The sequence below is a fragment of the Mytilus trossulus genome, chromosome 10 (assembly GCF_036588685.1).
Source record: "Mytilus trossulus isolate FHL-02 chromosome 10, PNRI_Mtr1.1.1.hap1, whole genome shotgun sequence".
NCBI lineage: Eukaryota > Metazoa > Mollusca > Bivalvia > Mytilida > Mytilidae > Mytilus > Mytilus trossulus.
Window position 1 is genome coordinate 50,433,666 of NC_086382.1, and position 22,970 is coordinate 50,456,635.

The window sequence follows — 22,970 nt, forward strand, 5'->3', positions numbered from 1 at the left end:
CAAATTCTGCTTGCTTAGCTAACTAGCAGAACATACTGAGCCTTGATTAAGTGTGGGATTGAACACATGGCCAATAATAAGTAATGAAACATTGGTTCAACTTTGATTATATGGTATAACATTTATATAACGGGACTTGCCTTTTAAAATCACATCAAATACTCATAAACTATTATACATAATAAATACATATAAACATACATGTACATCATCTACACAAGAGAAATGATTCTTAATGGGACACATTCATGCTTATATTGAGCAAATTAATATGTAATATACCACAAGTTAATATTGTGTGAATAAACATAATAAAATCTAAGTATTACTTCTATGAGAAAAATATTAAAACTTCTGAGTTTGGTACAATGCATTATACATGTGACTGTTTCTGTTGTTTAGCTGTCCACAATGGTGCTGCCATTGCCTGAGGAACTCTTTCTACTGAGATACATTCATCAAAACTTTCTGAAGCACGATAATATTGTAACAATTCCTGGATAGCCTGTTCTTCAATCTGTAAACATATAAATTAATCTTCATTGACATATTCAATGGAGTAGCTGCAAAAAGGTCAAAATTCATGGAAAGAAAATTGAATACCTACTTATGTGATAGTAGTTATCAAAGGTACCAGGATTATAATTTAATATGCCAGACATGCTTTTCATGTACACAAGACTCATCAGTGACGCTCAGACCAGGTAGGTAAGATACAGAAAATTAATGAATACATTCAATCAAATCAAATTACCTCATGATGCACTGGTATTAAAGAGATAATAGTAACTGCAATTACGATTATCCCAATATGGCGACGGCAGATATAGGTAAAATCTTTACAGTCAATTTACTTAAATGTAGCATGTTTTTGTCACTAGTTACTCAGCTGCAAGGTTTTTCTATACCATAACATCATAATTGAATCGTAACGGTGCCCTGGAATTGTGATTGTGATTCGGGATGATAATCGTAACTCTCTGTAATTTTTCTTGTTTGCTAATCGTTATTTCTTGATCAGATAATAGTAACTGAAAAATTAAATGTGTCTTTCAGCATTTCAATGGTATTGTGTGAATTAAATTGCAAATGTACAGTTAATGGATGACATTAACAGAAAATAAAAAAAATGAAGAAACTTACGGGTTAATATTTAAGGCAAATTTATTTATATATCTCTCGATTTATTGGCGTTTTTTTTAATTTTTTTACAAAACCGTGATTTCTTTTCCCAGCCACTTTAAAAAAAATGTTTTTGATCTTTACAAGTATTTTTTTGTGCAGTCATTACATGGAATTAGATTAAACATTTTTTAAGCAAAGAAACATAATATAATTAGAGGGACTAATAAGCTATGGATTCCTGGCATTTTCCTAGACACCCTATTCAACATTCATGCTCAATGTTTGCAAGAGATATAAACATAAGGGTCTTACAAAAGAAATGATGTTTTAATAACGTCACTTTAATTGTTGACAAAAAGAGCACCTCAGATAGACCAGAGTGATACCGTATTTTTGTTTAATGTCCACTTCGAAACGGTTCAAATCTCCTTCAGTATCTGGTTCTAAAATTATGAAACAAAATGAGTGTACAGCTTAATACGTGTTTTGATGAATATAATCTTTCTTGTTACTATTGCAATATGGAGATTTTGGGAAAAAAACCATGTAAATATGTCTACTACAAAACGGTCACCTACGAAACAAGTATTGGAGATTTTTATTTTTCAATTCTATTCGCGCAAAACAAATAGCAAGGGTTAGTTTAATGTTATTTTCAGTATGTTATCAACATAGTATAGGGTTGATGTCAACTACGAAACTCATGAAAATGTCCACTACGTAACATAAGTTGTACGTTTATATGTGAAGTACTGTCTAATATTTATCCATAAAAAATGGTTCTCACATTCAGAAAAAAATGAGATCTTTCTAGTTTATAAAGTAAAACAAACTAGAATGTCTATAGGAGACATTAAAATGCAATAAGATGTGCGTTTAAAAGCAGTTTCGTAGTGGACAAATGTCCCCTGCGAAACAGTACATACATTTGGAAAATGATATCATTTTAAAGAGTATTTAAGATTGCACTTTTTACTTTTATTTACAAACAGGTCTACAATTAAGGTATTCAAAATAACTCTAGAAATAAAAAAATTGACAAGTTGATTTTTATTTTTTTTAGGTCTGAAATTCACACTTTTATTGAAAAATGCCCTTAAAACAGACAACAATATGTATTACCTTTTAATGTATACATGTTGAAGGTCGTACATTAACCTATAATGGTTTACTTTTTTGAAATTGTTATTTGGATGGAGAGCTGTCTCATTAGTACTCACACCGCATCTTCCTATATCTATGTACCTGTTCAATAAATTGACAATGAAGCAGCTGTCGGGTCAGGTATTGTGGTAATTGTAGATATTCTAATTGTTTTCAAAGTTTCAATGTTATGTGCGCGTTTAAGGTGGATTTTTTTGGGGAGAAAATGGAGGGAGAGGGGGGGGGGGGGGGCGGTAGCAATATCCCATATCCCAAAAGTACAAAACTGTTGTTCTTAATTTCTCGTTAAACTCTCTCTGCATTAAATGATTTAAAACAATAATTATTATATGTTTTTATTCAGGATAAATCAATGTTCTTTAACAGTCTTAGGGCCAACTGAAGGACGCCTCCGGGTGCGGGAATTTCTCGCGACATTGAAGACCTATTGGTGACCTTCTGTTGTTGTTTTTTGTATGGTCATGTTGTTGTCTCTGTGATACATTCCCCATTTCCATACTCAATTTTATTAATCACAAATCTGATGTAGGGTGACACATGCGTTTCCCCAGACAATTATTGCCATACTGGTATATCATCACTTCCTATAAAATTGCCTCATTGCTCATTCCCATATTTTGTGACATTCCTAGTTCTTGGGAGTTTTCTGTATTTTAACATAGTTCGTGTTTTTCCCATATCCAAATTCCTTAAAGCTTGTACATCCTTCCAATTTTATGATATAATAATATGTAGCTGTTACCATTAGAACCATTAATAATATATCCACACAAAGATATGTCATAAGATTTTGAAACGTGATTAATTCATCACCATAATTTCATCATGTGCTATCAGATATACGTTTTTAGTGTCAATATCAATAAAACACTATCCAGTTACGATTATCTTCGCATTTTTTAATACCATAATTACGATTATCTATTCATCCGAGTTTCAATTATCATCCCTAATTTTTCAACCGCAATTTTCAAAGCGCTTAGACAATCCCAGTGCACCGTTACGATTCAAATATGATGCAATGGTATAGAAAAACCTTGCAGCTGAGTAACTAGTGACAAAAACATGCTACATTTGAGTAAAATGACTGTAAAGATTTTACCTATATCTGCCGTCGCCATATTGGGATAATCGTAACTGCAGTTACTATTATCTCTTTAATACCAGTGATGATGACAGTACTAAGTCACAAAAGCTATCTGGATAGGCAGTAGGTTTGTCTTGCATTTTTCCTTATATAAGATTTTTTGTGAAATGATCCTCTGTTCTATTAGTTCTTCTCACGTCTCTTAATACCAAACATAAAATCTCTATCCATCATTTTTTGAAAATGCAGAAACCAAAAAAAATTAAAATAATTTCATTGCCCCTACAAGTGTTAAGTTTGGGTCATCTAGGAACTAGGATATATGACTATTTTACTCTCTGTAAAGTTTTAAATTATTTGGCAATAAAAATATTACCTGTATCATTCCTAGTGGCTTATTTGTTGTACGTGCAAGTGTCTCATGCTTCTGAATTTCGTCTTTAACAATTTCTGTAAAGCTAAACGATTTGCCTGATGCTGCCTCTTGTCTCTGTTGCCATGGATTCACAGCTTCTGTAGGACTTTTGGGGCTCTCAAGGGGAGTTTCTGATACAGATTCCTTTCTCTGATGTACTGCACTTGTAGGTAGGCCCCAACTAAAAACATATTTCATGTGTAAAGAGTAAATATGTTAACAAACATTTTACATAACTGTAAACCAACTTATTTTCATGGATACTTTATTTTGCGTTTCATCTTTGCTAGTCTATTTTGCATCTATACAAATTTGCGATTTTCAAATCGACTTTAAGAAGTGTAATAAAAAACTAGATGTGTCAAAGCGACACAAATGGCCCTGTCTCCAAAGTTAAAACATCTGCAATTTCAATAACACATATGGACACAAACATGATGGTTGTCTCACATATCAAAAATCAGATCAAAATCTGGATGTGTATAGAAAAAAAGTCTGTATAACTGTGATTTTCAACAATTTTTCAAAGTCTAAAGCCCATAATTTCGGCAAAAAAGAGCTGAGCGGTTCTAAAATATAAACTTGATTTGTAACTCATCTTGGTTAACTCACTTGCCAAAAATCATCCCAATATCTGAAAGCGTTTAGAAAAAAACTCTGTATAATGGATTGTTGTGGTCATACAGTGGAATGATGGAATTACAGACAAGGGTAAAACTATATGGCACCGACAACTTCATTACGGGCCCATAAAAATCCAAGTTTAACATATTCTCTACGATTTATATTCTCATTATATTTCTACTGGCAAAGTAAGCAAAAATAACTTTTTACTGGTTTATAGTATATATTTCTTTATCTAATAAAAAATCTAATCTCCAATTCACCACTTTTCTTGAGTTGAAACTTTGCTCAGTGCTTGGTGCACAAAAATCATGCTCAAAACATGAAATCCTGCATTTTGATTGGTTGATTTTGGAGTATGAGTACAAAAAACTATGAATTTAGCATATTATTTGAAACTGTCCTATAATGCCCCTTTTAAACCCTATTCATCAATTTTGAAACCATTCTCTGTACTGTACCCATTGCTTGTAATTATTTCAAAAGTAGGTTAATAATATTAAAGCTTATATAGATCTAGGACTATAGGGTTTTATTACAATATTATAAGAAAAATGTCTACATCAATAAGATGAGTGAAACATAAAACATTATCATGCTCATGAAGTTATTTGTGGACAGACTTTTACAGCCCATTTATGGAATCGTTTTTCTCATGATTGAAGGCCATTGCTCACATCCATTTTATTTAAACATTGGTGGATAGTTGTCTCATTGGCAATCATACCACATCTCCTTTTTTTATATTAAGACTTGGTTTAAAAAAAAAACCATCATAACCTTAGAAGTATAATTATATTCAGAAATACCAGTTCAATTTCTTCAATGTTCAATTGAAAGTAACAAATACCAAGTGTGTTTTGGATGATTAATTTTGAAAATTTATGAGACAGACTTTTGATGTACAAAAGCTGAAAATAAATGGTCACACAGACTCTTTCACACAGTTGAACTCCAAAACAAAAACATTTCCAAAATGTACCTGAATAAATTAGACGCTGACTTTGTTGTAGTTGCAACCTGGGCTTTAAGCACAGGAATACTCTTAGAAGACTTTGATGAAGTTACAAGTAGATCTTTAGGTACATGAGAATTTTTAGTATTTTCTGCAGCTTTTTTATTCCTAGATCCTTTGTCATTCAAGTTTTGAGCACTTTGTCCTGACTTCTGCTGTGCATTCTGATTGAGGTTCTCTGCACGTTGTCCAGACTTTTTTGGGGGACTTTGTTGGACGTTTTGAGCACTTTTTCCTGACTTTTGCTGTGCATTCTGATTGAGGTTCTCTGTATGATGTCCAGACTTTTTTGGGGGACTTTGTTGGACGTTTTGAGCACTTTGTCCTGACTTCTGTTGTGTATTCTGACTCTTTTTATCCTCAACCATTAAATCTCTAAATGACTTTGCTACTTTACCAACATCACCCCTAAAAAAACAATGTAAATACAAAATGAGTTATTTAAAAAAAAAAAAAAAAAAACCCTAGATATGGAGTAATATATTTAATATCAGGTCAGTCATAAACAGGAGCACAGACATACATTCTTTTTAAACCATAACAAACTGTTCAATTTGAATGCATAACAACCACTGAAGACACTTTGAAATACCATCAACTGCTAGATGTCTAAAGTTAAAACAATCAAGCTTCAATGAAAGTTCATTTATTTGTAAAGAACTAGTTCTAAGAGATCATGTGGTAAATCAGAAAGATGAATATGAAATGCATGGAGAAGCAAAATAACATTGATATCTTCTATAAAAATATGTACACTTTTCAAAATTCCTGGAACCAATAGTTTATCCACAACCTGAATGTCTTTTCTGGAAAGAATTTATTAACTGACATACCATGGACAAGCTGTTTTGACCTGCTCTGATTCTTCAATGGTATCTTCTGTCTTCGTGCTTTGTCCTTTCTGTACAGGAGCTGATTTAGCTTGTTGTTTCTTTACATCCTTCCAGGAGAATCTCTTCTGGGACGGACTACAATGATATGGAAAAATTAAATATGAAAAGATAAAAAGAAAAAAAAATCTTTTGTTTGTTATGTTTAACGCAATCATGTTTAAAATATTTGTTAACGTTATTGTAGTGTTTTCTTTAGAAATTGACGAAATAATTGTGTTAGACTATCAAAAGCATGTAGTAATTGACCAACTCTATCCATCTTAGAGGTTAATACAAGTTCCTTTTTTTCTTACATGACCATTATCATTTTACCAAATATGTGATATACTTCATAAGTCTGTTCAATAAGATATTCCAATATTCCCAAACCAGATGGTCAACCTGATATAAATTGACTTCATTTCTAAAATAAGGAATGGCTTTAAAGTTTCATTTGTCTATTGTAAAGTTTAATAATAGTTCTTACCTTGTAGATTTTGTATGATCTTTATCTTCTTCTTCCATGATCTGTCTCAAGTCTGTACCTTGGACTTTTGTTTCAGTGAATGATTGTGGAGATTTAGGCCACATAGGTCCAGGAGATGGACTTAATGGAGTTGGACCCCATTTAGATCCTCCTGGAGGTACTGTGATAGACACAGGAGAAGACTTGTCTTTGATTGTTCTGTCTTCCAATGGTATATCCTAAAACAATAAGACAACATTTAGAACTTTTGTATATCAGCAAATTTTCTCATTAACAGATGGATTAAGAAACTGACAACTAATGTGTCTTTGGTGATTGTTTGAAGTTAAGGACTTGCTTTAACATTGGACTTTTCCATTAAAGTATTTGCGTTTGTATTATTATTGTTATATCCGTTTGTTTACAGAAATTTAAATTAACAAAGCCATGAATGACCTCTGTGGAGGAGAGTTGTCACATTGTCAATTAAACAGCATATTCTTATTTAATTCTCAATTATACTAAAAATTGTATGAATAAATGTATACCTTAAATATAGGTTCTGTTGGACTAGATACTGTGTCTACCTCTGTTATTTCATCATCAGATTTGACACTGATATCAGAACTTATAGAAATCTGTCGCTGTCTCAGAGAACCAGACTTATCTACATCCTCTGACATACTCTTATTTCTACTCCTCCTCTTCTTAGATTTACTCTTCCTGGTAGGGGTCTCAAAGCTGTCTTCCATCTTAGGGCCCTGTGCTATTTCCTCTAAGTATGCTTTATCAGGGCCTTCATCCCAAGGGGTGATAATTCTCCTACACATAACGGGCACCTGTTCTCTGTAGTAGGACATCAGGTCTCCAATTACTTCATCGCTCAGGATATCTAAATACCTGAAATTGAATACGATTTGTGAAATCAAATCAGATACATTGATATTTTTGGATGTAGAAAACTTGATCATTTAAAACATTAACGAAAACTGATGAATTAACATGATGACAAACTCGTAACAATGTAATAAGTGACCTGATGAGTTATATTTTTATCACCAAATTTTTGCTAAAACGGGTACCCCAAGGAAAATCCTGTTTTCAATGAAGGTCTCAAAGCTTAATAATATATGATCTAAGATAGTTACAAACCTTCCTTCCATTAATGCAGCTAGATTGATATGTATATACTGTTGACATGTAGACTTGAGTTGTGTAGCATTGTACAGACTGGAAAACTCAAGTAATTCTCCTACATTCTTAAAAGTCACTGAAAAAAAAGATTTACCTTCATCAAATTACTGATATTTTAATAGTCAACAGTTCCATATAATTCTGTTTTGCTTAGCACACGCTAACTCAATGTTCAAAATGTTTAATTTTGAAAGCATTGCTGCTCTGAAACAATGATACTGAAACTTTTATTTAAATCTTGACTTGTAATAATATTAATGTAAGTAATATTCCAATGCTTTTTATCTAAATTTGGTTAAACTTGAAGTTCATTCATCAAAGCAGGATATAATTAAGTAAGTAAGAATCTTATTGAAGTGGCTTGAAAAATACCAAGATAAACTATCATTAAGTAGTCCTAAATGAGCATTAAAAAATTCTCTATTTCCAGAAGACAAGAAAATGTGTTGATAATTACAATTTTTCGTATATATCATAATGTCTACTTATCTTGCAAATCTTAAATCTTTTAAAGAACTCTCGTTTCTTAGTCTGATTCATCCTTGATATACCAGAAATGTTTGCCACTTGAAGAAATCAGTAATGCTTCAAAGGAATAATTAGTTGTTTTTTATACTTATTAATAACTACACATACCTAGTTGTGAGAGAGATGTTTCACACATTTCCTTTAGTCTGACAACTAACATCTGATCTGCTACCACTAAGATATTACATAATAGCTCTACATTGTCTGTATCTATAAAACAAAATGTATTCTTTACAATATGAACAATGATAGAGGAATGGATAAGCTAGTTGGACAGGAGTTTTTGCATGACAAATAAGACATAATTCATTAAGTTTTATTTAGAGTGGGTATATGCACTACAAATACAAACATAAGCTCTGAAGAGCTTTTAAAATAGACAGAACAGAAGTAAAAGAACAAAACATATATATCAAGTCCTGCATAAATACAATTAAACATGGTACACCTTCTTTACGTTGTTTTTTTATGAATTTTCATTAAAAATTTCCCACTTTATAATCGTAGAATCATGGAAACTAACATAACAAATTTATCCTGTATTATTGAAGAAATGTTAGATTAAAAAAGAACAGTATACCTTTGAAAAAGGACACAAATATATGTATTATAAAACTAACCTGTGATTACAACAGATTTATCAGTATAGAGATAATCCAGTAATATTTCTAACACTTCTCCCGTCACTGGAAGATTTAGTGATTTGGTATTAGATGTCTGAAATTACATACATATTCTTAGTAAATCATACATGGCATTATTTTTTGCATAGTTTTGGTGTATTTCTTGAATGTATTAACATTTGCATATAAAGATTTCGGTGTTCATGATATTTTGGTTTCTAAAATCAGAAGTAAATGAAGACAGAAAAAAACATCACATTTTATGATATTTGTCAAATCATTATATAATTTTTTCCGAGAGTAAAATTTTCTAATTTAATTAAACTAACCTCAACCCATCCACAGCTTAACATACTCTGGAAGTATTCCAGTCTGGCCACTAATATACATTTGTGACACATAAATTCTACACCATCTTCTGATTTTATACACACATCATATAGACCTTTCCTGGAAGATATATTCATATTATAGTCAACATGCTATATCAATAATGGCATTTATTTAACTATTTCAATCTGTGGCCACTAGAGGTCTGTTTTGCCACTTACATCTCATATTATATTCCATCTTTTAAATTATTTTTCTTGTCATATTTCTTCCATTTGGACTAAATTTTCAAATGAGATAAATCAGGTGTCATGAAATGCCTATAGCTAACCTTAGCTCTCCAAGCTGTGTAAATTAAATAAGTTTTAGATTACTTGTATCTTTCAAAAAATATTTACTGGTGTTGAAATAGAATAATTAACTAATGAAATCTATAACCATCTTTTTTTTTTTAAAGTTATGTCATTCATAGTTGACTTTAAGCAATTACTCTGAATAAAAGTGTGGACAATTAAAAGAAAAGTGAATTCTATATTGTTTAGATTTACTTTGCATAAATTTTCAAATTTACCATGCTATTCAATACAATGAAGTTTGTGTAGGAAAGAATTGTCTATGAAACTTACTCTCTTTGTCTGTCAAACATAATTGAAGGTTTAGGCAGAAATCTGTTTGGTAATAGATCTATTTTACCTCCTATACTCTTTACAGCTTCTAGTCTGAAATAAAGAAATAAAACATGAGGAAAACATTATACCTTGTGACAGATAAGACACAAGTACAGCAGAACTCAGATGAATGTTTGCTTGAAACTAAATACATTTATTGTAAACTCAAAATTTTAATCATGCTTTTATAATTGAGAAAATTAAGACCCAGTAGGTTTAAAAAAAATAATAGCATTTTTCGTATGCATCATTTCCTAAAATCACACCATAAATCTCTCATTTTAATCTAATGTTAATTAATGCACTGGCAAATGAACTGATTGCCAACAGTTTCTTCCATGCTAAGCATAAATTTATCTCCTTTCATTCATATCTATCAACCTTTTGAAATGTAAGATGTAATCCACTTAATACACATCTAAGCTTTGTTAGTTTAAACATATTTATTTATAGTGGATTGGGAAACAAGTTTTGCAACTTATATTAATTCCTTTCCACTTTGCGGGTGCAAGTGCTGCCTTGTAGCGGCATAAGCCTGCTCTTTTTCAAAATCTACAAGGGTGTCTTTAACGTGCAAGAGATATGGCTCTCTCTTAACACGGGTCAGCCATTTATCGTCCCCTTCCGACGGACTATCATCGTTTCCTCGAGACCATACTCGCAAATGGTGTCAAGGGAGAGCCGAAAATTCAGTTCCTGAAATTTTCATCCCAGACGGGAATCGAACCAGGAACCTTTGTGTTAGTAGTCCGATGCACTAACCACTAAGCTTTGTTTTGCAACATTTTGTTAAGGGACAGCTGAAGCCTATAGCTACCTTCGGTTGCAGGATTTTCTTGCTGTGTTGAAGACCCATTGTTGGCCGTCAGCTGTTTTCTGCTTTTTTGTTGTGTTATTGTCTCTTTGAAACATTCCCCTATTCCACTCTTAATTTTATTTAATATATACCTTTTAGGTAACCCTTTAATGCCATATTTCTTTGCCAAGTCTTGTAACATCTTGACAGGATTTGTTGACTTTACTTGTTTCTCATCCTTTTTCCCAGCATGCCCTTTCTTTTTCTTCAGTACTTCAAATGCTGACGTTGTATGTGGAGAGGTTATAACAGCAGTGTCCATAACTTTACCAAGAAAATCATCTTCAGCTCCAGACTCAACAGATATTTTGGAAAGTTCAAATTTCGCACCAGGGGTTAAAAGGTCACAAGTATCAGTGTAAATAAATTTGATCAATTGGTCAAAGATATCAGGATGAGTCCCCTGTACTGTTATAACAGAAGTATCGTCATCCTCCATCTTCTTACTCTCAGCTAATAACTTGTGGAAATAATCACATCTACTCAGAAGGATATATTTATGGGCTATCCATGAATGGCCACCAATCTGAAAATAAAAGAAATTATAATAACTATGAGCTTGAACAAGCATTCTGAAAATATGGTAATAGATAGACCCCTACTGGTTAAAAATTCATTGTACTGGAATAATATGCTAACTTGATCTATAACTTGTCATGGTGTAAACATTAAAATAAATATCAGTCAATATCTTCAATCATGATGAGAAAAAGTATTGAAAAATTATTATTGAAGTGAACTTTCTGATTCCAAGGACCTCTTCACAAAATCTTCAGACCAGAACAAAACTTGAACTTGATATGTAACATCTCTTTATTAAACAATACACAAATCATCAAATGAAATCAATATCTTCTAGCATGGCGAAAAAAAAGTGAGGAAACTGATTGAGTGAATAAGCCTGAACAAAACTATCAGACTCAAACAAAATTTAAGCTTGATCTATACCTTGTCATGTTAAATCTATTTCTTTGTAAATTTATCCCTTTCTGCCCCATTGTATAAAAAATGAAATCTACAAGTGGTTTGTTTGATCTGAGTTCTTCAGTGATTTTAATCAGATTATGACGTCAAATTTTCTTACTTTCCTCTGAATTTCATCTTGTGATGGCATTAAAAAAAGCGACCATGCCTGATGAGGTAACATAGAAAGAACACATCTTTTTGCTGATCATTCAAAACAAAGAAATAAGTTTGCCTAAATATTGTTTAAAAATCATTAGAGAAACAGATTCCATCACCAAATCTCTTGTAATACAATTTATCCACTCTCAACAGTTAAATTTTAAAATTTTAAAACGCTCAGCATGAAAATTTTACTGACTCGTGTGGACAAATATTGTATCACACTGGATGCAGTGGTAGAATCTATATATATCAATTATCAAATCAATATCTTCAAGCATGATGGACTAGGGTGGAAAACTGATAATTTGAGTAAATTTTTTAAGTGCAAGTACAATAACTTTGTCCAAATCATCAGACTGGAACAAAATTTGAACTTTGAAAATTTGACAGATAGACAGCAGTCCAGACTTTGTCAATAGGGGGTTAATAAAGGGGAGAACAAGGCAAACTGTCCTTCTCACAAACCTAAAAATGTTTATATAAACTATGCAAAATTTTAAATCAATAGATCATCATTGAGAGAGAGAGGCCAACTTCCTACGTACTGCTTCTTATAGAACATTTGCTATTCTCTTAAACTCTTAACTTGCAATTACAAATTACCTTTATAATGACATCATGAATCATATCAAATTCATCAGCTTCTTCCATTAGTTGTTCACAGTCTTCTATCATACTAGAGGTACTTATAGATGGTACATCTGTTACACTGAAATAAATAACAAAATTTGAATTCAAATTAAAGAACAGTGTTTCAATATCCCTAGCCTGTCAATGCACTTATTTCATTGGTCAAAGGACAATAATTCCATCTTTTTGTTCTGTGAAACTTTTTCATAAATATCTTACAAGAAATGAGTCCAGGAAATACAATGCATGTGTCCTTCGAATTTACACTTTCAAGGGACATAAGTCCTGTAATAATAATTGATTAGTGTAGATTTTCAATAGTCAACCAAAATATTGCTGATATAAACCATTTGTTATCAATTTCATAAACAATTGGCAAGAATTGTATGTGTGATAGCTCTTTTAAGGCCAGATAGATGGAACAACAGACTTTACAAGGGACATAATTCCTCTTTAAACTAGCTGGTCGACCTGGTCCACGTAAATGCTGATATTTACCTTTAATATTAATCAACTAAAATAATTGTACAACCAGAGTCTCTGCCATACGTATATTTTTTGTTGTAGCAGAAGATAATTAAAATTTAAAGAAAGAATAACCAAAATAAAAGAAAGAGAGAGAGAAAGAAAGACATTACATCAGATTAATAAAATCACTCAAAGATACAATTAAATTTAAAACAAATTCCATTACATTTAGTACACAAACCATGCTTTTAATAATTTATATTACTCACCACAGATTAGGTTTGGACTGTAGCACAGTAAAGTTTCTTCCTTTTCTGTCACAGAATATTTGTGTAGCTCTATGTATGTTAGGGAGTCTTCTCAACAACACATCCTCTATTTCATCTTTTAATAGCAAATCAATTAATCTCATCTTACCAAAATCATCATCTCCAGTTGCTGTACAATGAAAATAGAAAAAATGGAGAAGATAAGAGATAAGTGTGCAATGATTGGGCTTTCAAGACTAGTTTTACTTTTCTTACTAAAAGATTCATGTATGATTGGTGTGATTATATATATAATTATGAGACTTTACAAAACTGGTAGTGTTTCTTTCCACCTATAGCAAAACCTTACAGAAAAAGATTGACGGAATAGAGTTAGGGTTATGGAATCAATCTGTACAACTAGCCAGGAATTTTATCAATTTGTGCTAGGAGAATAACAGTCAACTTAACTTATCAATGTCAGTAATACAAATGCAAAAGGAAACCAGAAGTTAGAATAAAACACTAACATTAACATTTAAGACACAGTAAGTAATTCTTTAAATTCTTCTGTTTGCAGATGTAAATATGTAAATCAAAATTTGCAACAATGAACATTGAAATTTTTACAGGTTTCTTTGTTTTTTTACAGGTTATTGAGGATGAAATAATTAGATACAGTAAAACAGAATTACTGTACAAAATAAATGGATGGCCATCAAAATTGCATTGCATAAAATTCAGTTTGGAGTTGAAAAATTTGATCTTCGATTTGAAAAATTTATTAAATATATATGTAATATATACTCTACCATTAATTGAGTTCTGACGAACAATATCTTTGGGTGAAGATTTCTTAGGATTGATGGTACCAATGAATGCTTCTCCATTATCTGTTACTATGGATACTGAATTTAAACTCAGGCAGACATCTTGAACAAGAATTTGTCTCCTAATGGCCCATCTACATCTTTTAAGAACTGGACTGCTGGTCCTCCATATAAATATCTACAAAATATTGGTTTTGGTGAGAAAAAATTCATGCATGATTTTTTTCATTGTTACATCTGTTGAACATTAGTCACCAATGACCTTTCTATATATTAGGGGGGTCAGAGGAGTCCTGATCCCGAGCTTCAAAACATGAAATCCTGAGGTCCCAAATTTAAAGAAATTTAAATCGGACATCCTGAAATTAGAAACAAGAATTCCAAAATCCAGAAAGGACCAATCCTGAAATCCCAAGCTTAAAAACACCCGATCTGGACGCCCCGAAAAAAGTCCTGTCCCCCCTTATATATTCATTACTGCCTTCCATTTACAATTTAATGACTGAATTTATGGTCACAATAACCAACTTTCAGTGGAAGAAAGACATAGCTACTTAACAATATATAACAATGACTGTACATCGCATGGTATCTGCTTATTGCACTTAAAACAGGCCTTTTCCTTGTTACATCTTTAGTAAATCACAGTGTCTTGGAAGTCTGAATAAACTCATCATAGATACCAGGATTGAAATTTTATATTAACACCAGATGCATGTTTCGTCAACAAAAGACTCATCAGTGACGCTGGAATCAAAAAATGTTAAAATGACCAAATAAAGTACGAAGTGAAAGGATGAAAGGAGAGGAATTCAGCTAATAATGTCTGAATCCTATTATTTAGTCTTTATGTCAGAAGGATAAATGAACTTCTAAAATCTAATATCTAGTTCAATAAGTATCTTAGAACTGAAATAAGTTCATATTTAAATCAATTAGTCATGGCATATATGATAGAGTCATCTGCTTCTGGTGATATTCTGTTGTGTTCAATTGGTTAGCTCCACAATTGAATAATCTTTCTCTAATTAATCCCTGAAATATTTGCCACTGGAATTAAGCAACCAACAATCAATCAATCAATACATAATGCTTCAAAACTGGTGAACATTAAAAATTCTAAAAAAATAAGTCAGATAAAAATCATATTGAATTTATTGTCACAAATCAAGAGAACCATAATAAATTTTGATTGTGATACCTTTCCAGGAAGACTATGTTGTAAGAGTATGGTAAGTTCTGTGCCTCCTTTCTCCCTCAGTACATCAATGTCAGTGTTATGGTCCAAGTTACCTCCAGATACATTCATTTTTACTATATCTTGCCATCTAAAATGAAAATGGTTTTTGGGGTTTTTGTTTTTTTATTAACTAATTCACAATTTCTCTTAACTAAAAATTCAACCATTCCATTTGAGTTCATAATATTGTTCTTTTTAATCAAGGTTTACTGAAGACACTACATTTTCGAAAGGCATTTAAAGAATAAAGATATATATATATATATAATTTTTGTTATAACTTTAAAATGTCACCTACTATTAGAATTCACTTTAGTTTTTGAAGACTTCTGTTTGTCTTTGTTGTTTTTTGTTTTGTTTTATCATGAACATTTCAGTGTAACCCACTTTCTTCATAATAAAGTAATTTTACTATCTTTAATTTTAATTTTCACAACATAACAGAAAATTACTTACTTTGAAGCTATTTTCCTACACTGGTATTCATGCAGTACATAGATGTCTCCTTGAGATGTCAGACAGACGACAGCTGCATCAGAACATTCCACCTTCTCAAAGAAAATGTCCTTCTGATTTAGTGCTGACACCTGTCTTAAAGGACAAAATCTGTCTTGACTCTTTGGATGACCTGAGAAAAATAGATCAACAGATAAAACTTTTACCCTTACATTGGAAACTAAAAGGTAACTGACTTCAATTTGGAAATACATTTCCTATTGAAAGAGCGACTTCACAAAAAAATGACAAGTATTCATCTCAATTCATCCGAAAAAGGAAATAAACCCAACCTTCAAATGTATGCCTAGGCTGTAGATATAAATTTGTGTGAATTTTCTTAATGAATAAAACATACATCATGCTTCAGTTTCAGGTACACCATACTAAATTCGTTTGAATCATCAATAAATATCTCTGTAGCTATATAGCTATGAATGATTGGTAATAAACATGAATACTTTAATTCTTTTTTGTTGTTTTGGTTTTTGAATTTTTAAAACATTTATTTCAGGTTAGAATTGACCAACAATTTTTACATTAGTTTAAACAAGAATGTGTCCCCAGTACACGAATGCCCCACTCCCAATATTATTTTCTAGGTTCAGTGGACCGTGACATTAGGGTAAAAACTCTAATTTGGCAGTAAAATTAGAAAGATCATATCATAGGGAACATGTGTACTAAAACTACCTTGACCAAAAACTTTAACCTGAAGCGGGACAGACGGAGGGACGAACGGACGCACAGACCAGAAAACATAATGCCCCTCTACTATCGTAGGTGGGGCATAAAAAGATGACCAACAATTTTGACATTGGTTTTAAATAGATGACCAACAATTTTTACATTGGTTTTAAATAGATGACCAACAATTTTTACATTAGTTTTAAATAGATGACCAAATATTTTTCCATTAGTTTTAAATAGATGACCAACAATTTTTACATTTATAGTTTAAAAAAGATGACCAACAATTTTTACATTAGTTTTAAATAGATGACCAACAATTTTTACATTAGTTTTAAATAGATAAGTCCACACAACTACATGCATTAACAAGGAACATATCCAATATTTCATGCAATATGATGAATAAAGACCTTGTTTGAAACTAATATTTTTGTAAGCATTTCTTTTCATGGGGATACAAAAATTAGTAATAGTATGTTATAAGTTTGGTAAATATAAACCAGATGCTCCGCAGGGCGTAGCTTTATACGACCGCAGAGGTTGAACCCTGAACGGTTAGGGCAAGTATGGACACAACATTCAAGCTGGATTCAGCTCTAAATTTGGATTGTGATTAAATAGTTGACACAGCATAGGTTTCTGACACGAAATGAATGTGTTCTAATGAACATAAAATTTTTGTTTTCTCTTAGAGCAATTCACTATGCTGTTGAATATTAATCCTCTCAAAAAAATGTTTGAAGAAATTTTCTTTTTATTTATGAAATTTCATATGAGAAAATTGAACCCAATTTTTTTAATCACATCCCCCTTTCCCTTATTCCAAAACTAATCTCAATTAAAATTTCTAATGGAGTTTGCAACAATAACTACTCATTTAAATACATCATAAAATATTAAGATGTAAAAAAACTGCTTGTTATCACTGAATGGTAAAGATTATTTTAATTTATCAGTTGGTAGTAAAAAGTGAACAAAGATTTAAGTTGATTCTGGACAAAGAAAGATAACTCCAAATAAAAAAAAATCTTACAATTAGATATTTCTTGCTTACTATTCTGGACAAAGAAAGATAACTCTAGTTAAAAACAAAATTGCTATTTCACAATATTTTGCAATAAGATATTTCTTGCCATTGCGCAATACTGTGCAATTGAAAAGACTTGCTATTGCACAAAACAAAAAATTGCCCATAATCAAAAATCTAAGTACATGTTTGGATTCAGCATATCAAAGAACCCCAAGATTTCAATTTTTGTTAAAATCAAACTAAGTTTAATTTTGGACCCTTTGGACTTTAATGTAGACCAATTTAAAAACAAGACAAAAAATGAGGAATCTACATACACAGTTAGATTTGGCATATCAAAGAACCTCATTTATTCAATTTTTGATGAAATCAAACAAAGTTTAATTTTGGACCCCGATTTGGACCAACTTGAAAACTGGGCCGATAATCAAGAATCTAAGTACATGTTTAGATTCAGCATATCAAAGAACCCAACCGATTCATTTTTTGTCAAAATCAAACGAACTTTAATTTTGGACCCTTTGGACCTTAATGTAGACCAATTTGAAAACGGGACCAAAAGTTAAAAATCTACATACACAGTTAGAATCGGCATATCAAAGAACCCCATTTATTCAATTTTGATGAAATCAATTAAAGTTTAATTTTGGACCCTTTGGGACCCTTATTCCTAAACTGCTGGGACCAAAACTCCTAAAATCAATACCAACCTTCCTTTTATGGTCATAAACCTTGTGTTTAAATTTCATAGATTTCTATTTACTTATACTAAAGTTATGGTGCCAAAACCAAGAAAAATGTTTATTTGGGTCCCTTTTTGGCCCCTAATTCCTAAACTGTTGGGACCTAAACTCCCAAAATCAATACCAACCTTTCTTTTGTGGTCATAAACATTGTGTTTAAATTTCATTATTTTCTATTGACTTAAACTAAAGTTATTGTGCGAAAACCAAGAATAATGCTTATTTGGGCCCTTTTGTGGCCCCTAATTTCTACACTGTTGAAACCAAAACTCCCAAAATCAATCCAAACCTTTCTTTTGTGGTCATAAACCTTGTGTCAAAATTTCATAGATTTCTATTAACTTAAACTAAAGTTATAGTGCGAAAACCAAGAAAATGCTTATTTGGGCCCTTTTTGGCCCCTAATTCCTGAAATGTTGGGACCAAAACTCCCAAAATCAATACCAACCTTCCTTTTGTGGTCATAAACCTTGTGATAAAATTTTATAGATTTATATTCACTTTTACTAAAGTTAGAGTGCGAAAACTAAAAGTATTCGGACGACGACGACGACGACGACGCCAACGTGATAGCAATATACGAAGAAAATTTTTTCAAAATTTGCGGTCGTATAAAAATGTTGGAAAGAGAATTATTGCATGTTCAATTTCAACTCTGTTTGTGACTTGTGTTTAAAATTTTCTGTTGAATAGCTGTGCTATATGTATGTTTTTTTCCCCCTGCATTGAATAATAAATAGTATCTAAAAGTAGCTGAACAGTTTAATATCTAACAAGTCTAACAAACCTAGCTGTCCAGCATTGAGTCCACAAGTAAACACAGCATGGTTAGTATACACAACAGAATGGAACCTGCCAGCACATATTCCTTTAATCTGTTTCCCTTTTAGTACCTTACCATTTATCTGGAATAAAAACAATCTCATCATTATTAATTTAATAAAATCTACTTTTGCAAAAGGAAATTATTCTAATACATTACAAATAGATTTAATGCATTACAGCTAGAAAAAATGCACAAAATTAAAACAAATTATGTTATGAATATGTTTCTTAAGTGAAAAACCAACCTTTTGTATTTCATCTGCTTTCCATTAACTTATAAATGGTACAGAATATTTTAAAGTTGACTGACAGACAATCAAAAGTTTGAATCTATACTTACAGACTTAGGTAATAAAGACGTTTTAACTGTTTGTCCAAGCTGATGGCTTTCATTCAATCCACAAGAATATACAATTCCACTGAAAATATATGCATAAAAACGTTTATTGTAGTTTAATTGAGCCCTCAGGTCCTGAGTTATTTTATGTGTCATTGTCATTTTGCTTAGTTTCTTTTGTTACCTACAGTCATGGGACATTTATATATTTTAGAGTTATGTATGAATTCCATTTTTCCTGAACTTGTACACATTTTTGTTTAGGGGTCAGCTGAAGCCTGCCTTTTTGTGCAGTATTTATTCACGGTGTTAGACCTTACAAGTCATCAGTGCTGAGCAGCAAACCAAATATGAGGTAATTTGGTTCAATAGTGTTGCAGAAAACAATTCTAAAATGATTAAAAGTATCAGAAAACATAAAGTAGGAATTCAACAGATCTGAAAAGTGCTCAAATTCATGCCTGTCAATTTCTTAAGTGTTTTGGTAAGTGTGAAGAAAAAATTTGTTGGACAAACAGGCAGATGGATAAATTGGGGTGTCTTTCACAAAGTCTTATCATGCTTATATTACACAGCTTGTGCTTCAGTTAATTTCTAAAATTGTTAAAAAAAAAAAGTCACCTGTCAACAAGAATTAAGGTATGATCTCTTGCTGCTGCTATTTGTATACAGACTTCATTATTTAAAGATTCCACTTGTCTTGGGACCTACAAAGTAAAGCATACTCCTTAACTGATATCAATGTTAAACTAATATTGGGTTCCATTCTTTTAATTGACCATAGAAAGCCTTCAGTACAATTAATCCAATCAGATTTCTTGTTTCAAATGAGCGTTTACTTTTCTGTCAAGAATGTTCCACACAAAATAGGGAGAGGATTTCAAATGATGACATCTTTCTATAATTTTGAATTATTACTTTACTATATATAATAATAAATGTTGTGAATGTGTTGCTTTCTTTTAAAAAAAAAACTAAGAAAAACAATTATATTCATTTACAAATTCAATCAGTCTCTATCAAGATAAAAAGACATAACACAGTTAAACAAATATCATCAGATAAAAATATTTGCATGTGTTCATAGGCCATGATTCAAAGATTTTAGCTTTATACAAAGTAAAGATTAGAAGCAGAAAGTCAGCCTGTAGAACATCACTTTTGTACTATTGTTTGTCTGTCTTTTTCTTTTTTTAGCAATGGCGTGGTCAGTTTCTTTTCGGTCTATGAGTTTAGATGTTCCTCTGGTATCTTTGCCCCTCTTTTAAAGTTCTGACAATAAAAATATTATATATCCTGATAATGTTGTTATTTTCGGCTAGTAATACAGGATGTCCTGAAAAATTGTAATATGACAATAATCTGAGTTCAAAAAGATTTTAGATTTTTTTCAATTACAACGATTTAATACAAAAGCTGTATACAAACCAAACAAGTGTGTTCATCACCATGACCCAGACGACCTCCCTGTCCATGTCCACATGTGTACACTTGTCCAGTGTGTGATAGGAAAACACTGTGGTATTTACACATCACAATCTGTAAGATACCATATGATTAAAAACTTTAAAAAACTTGGAGAAGAGTGGGTCTAAATTTTAAGTAAACATGTATCCTTTCATCAGCATTATTTTATTATAGAAACTTTGCAAAACATTCTCACTTACCTTGGTTTATTCATTAAAATAATAACAATTTTTATAATTTTTGAAATGTGTGACTTCTTAAAGTATTTGCTTTGTGATTTTCATTTTGTTATCCACAATTATAACTTCAACAAACTGTCTCAATTATACTATCGCACAGGTTTGAGAGAGTGAAAGAATTGGTACATGCAAAAAGACCAGATTTTTGGGGCTACATTGTATTTGTATTCAATATTGCTTTCACATGTGGTATAGGAGAAAAAGCATTGATTAAAAAATTATGTGAAATTCAGAATTAACGCATCAAGTACTCTACTCATTCGTCCCCTTGCTTAATTTTACATTGATACAAAAAATTTATTTTGTTTATTCAAAAGAAGTGTATGGATCTGAATATTGTTTAGATGTAGATAAATATTTGTCAGGCTTTTATCTTCATATATGTAGATAGTAATATGCATACACCTTTACATATTATTCTATACTTACATCTTTGACATTAATGTCATTTTTAAACATTTCTACTCTCTCTGGGTAAATCCGTCTCTGTTCTGTGGAATGTCCAAGGGTAAAGTTAGTGTTGTCACCCCAAGAATAAACACTGTTGGCATCTACAACAAGATATCATCATATTATTCAAGAGTTTGAATTATCAAAACTATTATCTGTCAAATGTTATCCTCATTGTATAGAAAACAAAATATCATGAAACTATTATTTTTGATACATTTATATGTAGGACTAGTAAATAAAATATGTTTTCGTGTAATTCAAAACATTTCTCAAGCTACAAGGATGGAAATGTTAATTGTCAAAAAGGCTTATAAATACTGAAACCCCATTTTTTTCAATATTCAGGTAGTTTTATACTGTGATTGAATGTACTGTATTTATTTAATCAAACTGTATTGTAAACATGGTAAATATGTTATAAACATACAAATGTAGCTGAATGAAATTTTTCATTGTAATTAATATTGTACATACCTTGATCAGAAAAAGAAACATTGACAGGAACATTTTTCAGGAACAAGTCCAAGGGAGATAATCCTTCATGATCTCTACTATACAAGTCACAATTAAACTGAAATTGAAATGAACAGAATGTTCTTAATTTAAAAATACATCATCACAACAAACTTCAATCAAATTTCTTTTACGTAAGCTAAACTATACATTTTTCAGTTCTTTAAAAAAAAATTGGTCCATTTTTACCATTACTTGTTTCTAAATGCCTGACATGAAGTTTTAAATTTAAATTGATGTCATTACCTGGACAAGTAGTCTAAATGCTGCCATTTGTCCATAAAAAGCTGCTCTATGAAGGGCAGTCCACCCAGATTCTACATCTTTAAGGGTGGCATCTGCATTCCTATCAGTCATCAACCATTCAACCACATCACACTTGCCACACGATGCTGCCACATGTAGGGTTGTCCTTCCATATATATCGGTCACTTGTGTAGAAGCATAACAAAGTTTGCAGTATGCTTGAATTTCTTCTAACAATCCTTTTGTTACAGCTGCATTGACTTCTAAGGCATGCCTTTTGGATTTACACTTCAACCCACACTCCATATTTACAGCCTAATGTATGACTTTAATCACAAAGAAAGATGACTTAATAGTCACAAAATGAAGATGAATAAATACTGTTTGTCTTGGTTATAAATACTGTATTTGTGGCACA

At 31.4% G+C, this 22,970-nt stretch overlaps 1 protein-coding gene across 1 annotated transcript in view; it reads right to left on the reverse strand.

Annotated features, from left to right (window-relative positions):
* Positions 1–285: 285 nt before the first annotated feature.
* Positions 286–22,970, reverse strand: part of LOC134687565 (inhibitor of Bruton tyrosine kinase-like) — a 25,060-nt gene continuing 2,375 nt past the window's right edge. Inside the window, exons 2-25 of the mRNA XM_063547961.1 lie at positions 22,553–22,970; positions 22,268–22,364; positions 21,770–21,891; positions 21,063–21,173; positions 20,256–20,341; positions 19,638–19,716; positions 19,260–19,377; positions 15,968–16,139; positions 15,473–15,599; positions 14,254–14,449; positions 13,463–13,631; positions 12,699–12,804; positions 11,060–11,493; positions 10,070–10,162; positions 9,443–9,563; positions 9,111–9,207; positions 8,599–8,700; positions 7,921–8,038; positions 7,317–7,668; positions 6,790–7,007; positions 6,264–6,398; positions 5,398–5,838; positions 3,753–3,972; positions 286–517 (exon numbers count right to left, since the gene is read on the reverse strand). The exon at positions 22,553–22,970 is cut by the window's right edge and continues 112 nt beyond it. Coding sequence (XP_063404031.1) covers positions 374–517; positions 3,753–3,972; positions 5,398–5,838; positions 6,264–6,398; positions 6,790–7,007; positions 7,317–7,668; positions 7,921–8,038; positions 8,599–8,700; positions 9,111–9,207; positions 9,443–9,563; positions 10,070–10,162; positions 11,060–11,493; positions 12,699–12,804; positions 13,463–13,631; positions 14,254–14,449; positions 15,473–15,599; positions 15,968–16,139; positions 19,260–19,377; positions 19,638–19,716; positions 20,256–20,341; positions 21,063–21,173; positions 21,770–21,891; positions 22,268–22,364; positions 22,553–22,858 — 4,164 coding nt within the window. The 5' untranslated portion in view covers positions 22,859–22,970 and the 3' untranslated portion in view covers positions 286–373. The remainder of the gene's footprint in view (positions 518–3,752; positions 3,973–5,397; positions 5,839–6,263; positions 6,399–6,789; positions 7,008–7,316; positions 7,669–7,920; positions 8,039–8,598; positions 8,701–9,110; positions 9,208–9,442; positions 9,564–10,069; positions 10,163–11,059; positions 11,494–12,698; positions 12,805–13,462; positions 13,632–14,253; positions 14,450–15,472; positions 15,600–15,967; positions 16,140–19,259; positions 19,378–19,637; positions 19,717–20,255; positions 20,342–21,062; positions 21,174–21,769; positions 21,892–22,267; positions 22,365–22,552) is intronic.